Source organism: Monopterus albus, unplaced genomic scaffold (assembly GCF_001952655.1).
Source record: "Monopterus albus unplaced genomic scaffold, M_albus_1.0 scaffold131.1, whole genome shotgun sequence".
Classification (NCBI taxonomy): Eukaryota; Metazoa; Chordata; class Actinopteri; order Synbranchiformes; family Synbranchidae; genus Monopterus; species Monopterus albus.
Window position 1 is genome coordinate 684,445 of NW_018128011.1, and position 5,056 is coordinate 689,500.

General features: G+C 41.6%; 1 protein-coding gene across 1 annotated transcript in view; it reads left to right on the forward strand.

The window, feature by feature from the left end:
• The window catches only part of LOC109967535 (zinc finger protein 696), a 17,307-nt gene that overhangs the window by 3,179 nt on the left and 9,072 nt on the right, over positions 1–5,056 (forward strand). The window contains exon 2 of the mRNA XM_020613180.1: positions 3,135–3,864. Within this exon, the coding sequence (XP_020468836.1) occupies positions 3,391–3,864 (474 nt within the window). The 5' untranslated portion in view covers positions 3,135–3,390. The remainder of the gene's footprint in view (positions 1–3,134; positions 3,865–5,056) is intronic.

Below are 5,056 nucleotides of genomic sequence, written 5' to 3' on the forward strand. Positions count from 1 at the left end.
TCCAACTTTCTCCCATCTCCCGACTGCATCTCTGGAGCTCAGCCACAGTCATCTTTGGGTTCTTCTGTACCTCTCTCACCAAGGCTCTTCTTCCCCGATAGCTCAGTTTGGCCGGACGGCCAGCTCTAGGAAGGGTTCTGGTCGTCCCAAACGTCTTCCATTTAAGGATTATGGAGGCCCCTGTGCTCTTAGGAACCTTAAGTGCAGCAGACATTTTTTTTGTAACCTTGGCCAGATCTGTGCTTTGCCACAATTCTGTCTCTGAGCTCTTCAGGCAGTTCCTTTGACTTCATGATTCTCATTTGCTCTGACATGCACTGTGAGCTGTAGGGTCTTATATAGACAGGTGTGTGGCTTTTCCTAATCACGTCCAATCAGTATAATCAAACACAGCTGGACTCAAATGAAGGTGTAGAACCGTCTCAGGGATGATCAGAAGAAATGGACAGCACCTAAGTTAAATATGAGTGTCACAGCAAAGGGTCTGAATACTTATGACCATGTGATATTTCAGTTTTTCTTTTTTAATAAATCTGCAAAAATGTCAAACATTGTGTTTTTCTGTCAATATGGGGTGCTGTGTGTACATTAATGAGGGAAAAAATGAACTTAAATGATTTTAGCATATGGCTGCAATATAACAAAGAGTGAAAAATTTAAGGGGGTCTGAATACTTTCCGTACCCACTGTGTGTGTGTGTTGGTGGAAAAAGTAATGTCAACAGTGTTTTAATAACTGTTTGAACCACCTTTGGTGGCAATAACCTTAATCAAGTGCTTCCTGTAGATTTGGATTAGACCTGAACAACATTCAGGAGGAATTTTGGACCATTCTTCGTCACAGAACTGCTTCAGCTCAACCATGTTCTTAGGACCTCTGGTGTGAACAGCTCTCTTGAGGTCGTTCCACAGCATCTCTATTGGATTGAGGTCTGGGCTCCGACTGGGCCACTCCAAAAGGCAGATTTTGCCTCCGAAGCCATTCTGTAGTAAATTTACTTTTAATGTTTAGTGTCATTGTCCTGCTGCATCATCCAGGCTGTTCTGAGCTTCAGCTTGCTGACAGCCACCCTGACATTATCCTGTAGGATACCTTGATAAACTTGGGAGTTCATCTTCGCCTCCATAATGCCAAGGGGTCCAGAGGCAGAAAAGCAGCCCCTTCCACCGTACGTCAGTGTTGGGATGATGTTTTCATGTTTGTATGTTGTTCTCTTTGCTTGTAGTGGTGTGTGTTCTTCCCAAACAAGTCTACCATCATTTCATCTGAACACAGGACATTTTCCCAACGGCGTTAGGTTGGTCTTTGGCAAACTTCAGGCATGCTGCAGTGTTGCTTTTTAGAGCAGTGGCTTTCTCTGTGGTGTCCTGCCATGGATACCATGCCTGTTCAATATTTTGCATATGGTTGACTCATGAACAGAGATGTTACACAACTTCAATGAACTTGACTTCAAGTCTTTAACTGTTGTTCTTTACCTAATTGAGCGTTCTGCATTGTGCCTTTGGAGTGATCTTGGCCAGGCGCCCACTTTTATGGAAAGTAGCCACAGCACCAAATTGTCTCCATTTATAGACGGTATGTCTAACTGTGGACTGATGAATATCTAAAGTCTTTCAGATGACTAACAATTTCGAGCTACATGTAAATCAGCAACTCTTAGATCGTAGGTTTTCTGATATCTCCTTTTTTCGTGGCATGGCTCACATCAGCCAGTGTTACTTGTAAATGGCACACTGTCACTGTTTGAGTGTTTTATATGTCAAGGTGGTTCTAACCCACACCTCCATTCTTGTTTCATTGATTGCACTCCAGGTTTGCTAACACCTGATTCCAGGTAACATTTAGTGACATCAAAAGCCTCATGTTGTCATTTTTTTCCACCATCACTTTAGTGTGTTCAGTAAAGAAATCGAAGATCATGACTTTGTGTTTTTAGTAGCTTAGAAATATTGTTTGATATTAGTGACTTTGGTGAAGATCAGATCACATTTCATGACCAATTTATGCAGAAAACCAGAAAATTGCAAATGGTGCCAATACTTTTTCTTGTGACTGTATATTTACCCAAAAGTAAGTTAAATATATGTCTGACACATGGAATTTGCAGATCTAGACTCCTTACTTAGCTTACCTTATTGTTCACAAGCTGATGGCTCCAAACTCTGAAGGTCCTGATTTAAAAATATAAAAATGATTAGATTTAAGGATAAGGCTAATGAATTCTGTGTTCTGGTGATTTATTTATTCTCTTCCACAAATCCCACGCAGAGACTAAATCCAACAATGGATTTTGTTTACTCACTGTAATGTCTGTGACTCCACCTTGTGTACCTTGTTTGTCTGTGCCAGAGACACTAACTGTTGTCCAAAAATGACTAAAAACATGGGTGAGCCACACTGCTGCACTGGGTGGCATGTTTCTTCCTCATGAAAAATGTGAGGTCTCTTTTAAAAATATAAAATCAGTTTTATTTTGGGATTAGGTTGGTACATCCCTGTTTGTACTAATGAAATAGATGTTGGTAGTGTTTTGTAGCCTCTAAATCTACAACATTTAATCTAAATGTCACAGCAAAATAAATAATAGTAATTTTCTTGTACTATAAATACTGTAGAATACATTTTAATTTAATCTTTATCCAAGTGTGGCTGGAGTTTTGACCTATTCAGACTTTTGTTTGTGTATCTTTAAAGTAGGTGAATTTGAGTTAGAAATCTCTGCACTGCCACTGTACAGATACTTGAATTGATCACCCCCAAATTAAAATTTCAAACAATCTGGCTGTTGATTGATTGGTCATCTGTGTGCAGTTTGAGCAACTCCAGATTTTTCTGACAGCTGCAGTCAAACTGTAGTATTTTATATGTTGTAGTTAATCTAGTCTGAATCAGTTTGCACTGTGGATGTGGTCATCTTGTTTGAACAAACTATAGGATTTTTTTTCCTGCATAAACTGACTGGAGGTTTCGTACTTATGTTTATCGTTTAATCAATGTGGTGTGTAAACATAAAAGTCGGAGGTGCAGAAAGGAAGATCAAAATGTGTAATTCAGTCAGTATGTGAGATTATTAAAATGCACAGTGTCTGCCTGGTTTAAATCTTACCATTATCTTATCTATCTTTATATAGGCAGGTCCTCAGGGCGTCTCACTGACCTCCACAACCAGTTGTTGGACTCCTAGCAGAGGCTCTCAGGGACACACCCCTCAACTCCCAGGCCTTCCTCTCAGGTCTGATAGTTCTCTTCTGCAGCAGAGGGGGGTGTGGATGGGGAGGCAGGGAGAAGGAAGAGAAGAAGTAGAAGAAGGTGGACTTCATAACCTCAGCAATACCAATAAGGTGGTTGAACAGAGTGAGGTGAGGAGGATTAGCTCCGCCCCTCACCATGACAGACTTGGAGTCTGAGTGTTTGACCCTCGGCCTCCCTCCTGAATGTGGCTCCCCTCCCCCGCCTCTGGACCCCTCCCTGCAGGTGGACTGTGGCACGGGGCCTGCTTCATCAACCCCAACACCCACTCTAGCGCTCCTCACCTCCGACTGCCCGACACCTACACTTAGCTCGCTGGCGGCAGAGATTGCCGAGCCACTGGTGATGCTGCCCTGTGTGAAGAGTGAGCCAGAGGATGGAGACCTGGAGCCCATCCAGACTGTTGACCTGTCTGAGATTCAGCCACTGTCCACTGCAGAGCTGGGCCAGGATCAGATCAAGATGGAGATCAGTGGCCTTGACTATATCAAGTCGGAGCATCACGGTCACAATGACGACCACCACTTGGGCCCATTTCATCATGCCGATGTTACGGAGCTAGACTACAAGTCGCACTATGAGCCCAGCTCTGTGTTCGACTACATCTCCCAGGTAAAGATGGATCCTGTTCCCACGTGGCTAAAGTTAGATTTTAATGCTTTAGAGCTGAAATGTTTTTTCTGTCATGGTATACTAGGTATCTTTGGGACTAGGACATTTGAAATTGTAAGCATGGGCCTGTGCATTTTGTACAATCATTTTTCATCTCTTATGCAAATCAGTGATTGATGAGAAAATCTGTTTCTTAATCAAAGATAAAAAAAATTCTTAATGAGTTTAGTTTTCTAGAGTTTTTGAACTGAGCAGCAGTGCTGTTGTGTGCATGTTTGAGCATGCAACACTGGGCCCATATCTGTGTGTGTCTGTGGAGGAGTGGTTTAAAATGACCTTAGAATGATTGTAGATTGGGGTTTCTTCATGTTTGCCTTGTCATGTGTGTTAATATACTGGTAGCTCTGAACACTTAATGGACTCCTATGTCATAATTTTTGTTTATTAGCTCAAACATTGCTGAGTGATCATACCTGGACACAGAGCTCAAAAATTCTCATTTGATCTTTGGCCTACACTTTTTATTAACAAAGCAGCTATATCAACAGGGGTGATTTGAGTCTGTCAAAGCTGACAGTTTTGGTCACAATAAGACCTCGGATCACTCTTACAGCTCCACTGATGATGCACCGATTCTTTGGTTTTAGGGCTGTTGCTAACGATTATTTTTCTAACGAATAATCTAATGATCATTTTTTTGATTAGTCAAATAATCGTTATATATATATACACAGTGGGTACGGAAAGTATTCAGACCCCCATAAATTTTTCACTCTGTTATATTGCAGCCATATGCTAAAATCATTTAAGTTCATTTTTTTCCTCATTAATGTACACACAGCACCCCATATTGACAGAAAAACACAGAATTTTTGACATTTTTGCAGATTTATTAAAAAAGAAAAACTGAAATATCACATGGTCATAAGTATTCAGACCCTTTGCTCAGTATTTAGTAGAAGCACCCTGTTGAGCTAATACAGCCATGAGTCTTTTTGGGAATGATGCAACAAGTTTTCACACCTGCATTTGGGGATCCTCTGCCATTCCTCCTTGCAGATCCTCTCCAGTGCTGTCAGGTTGGATGGTAAACGTTGGTGGACAGCCATTTTCAGGTCTCTCCAGAGATGCTCAATGGGGTTTAAGTCAGGGCTCTGGCTGGGCCATTCAAGAACAGTCAAGGAGTTGTTGT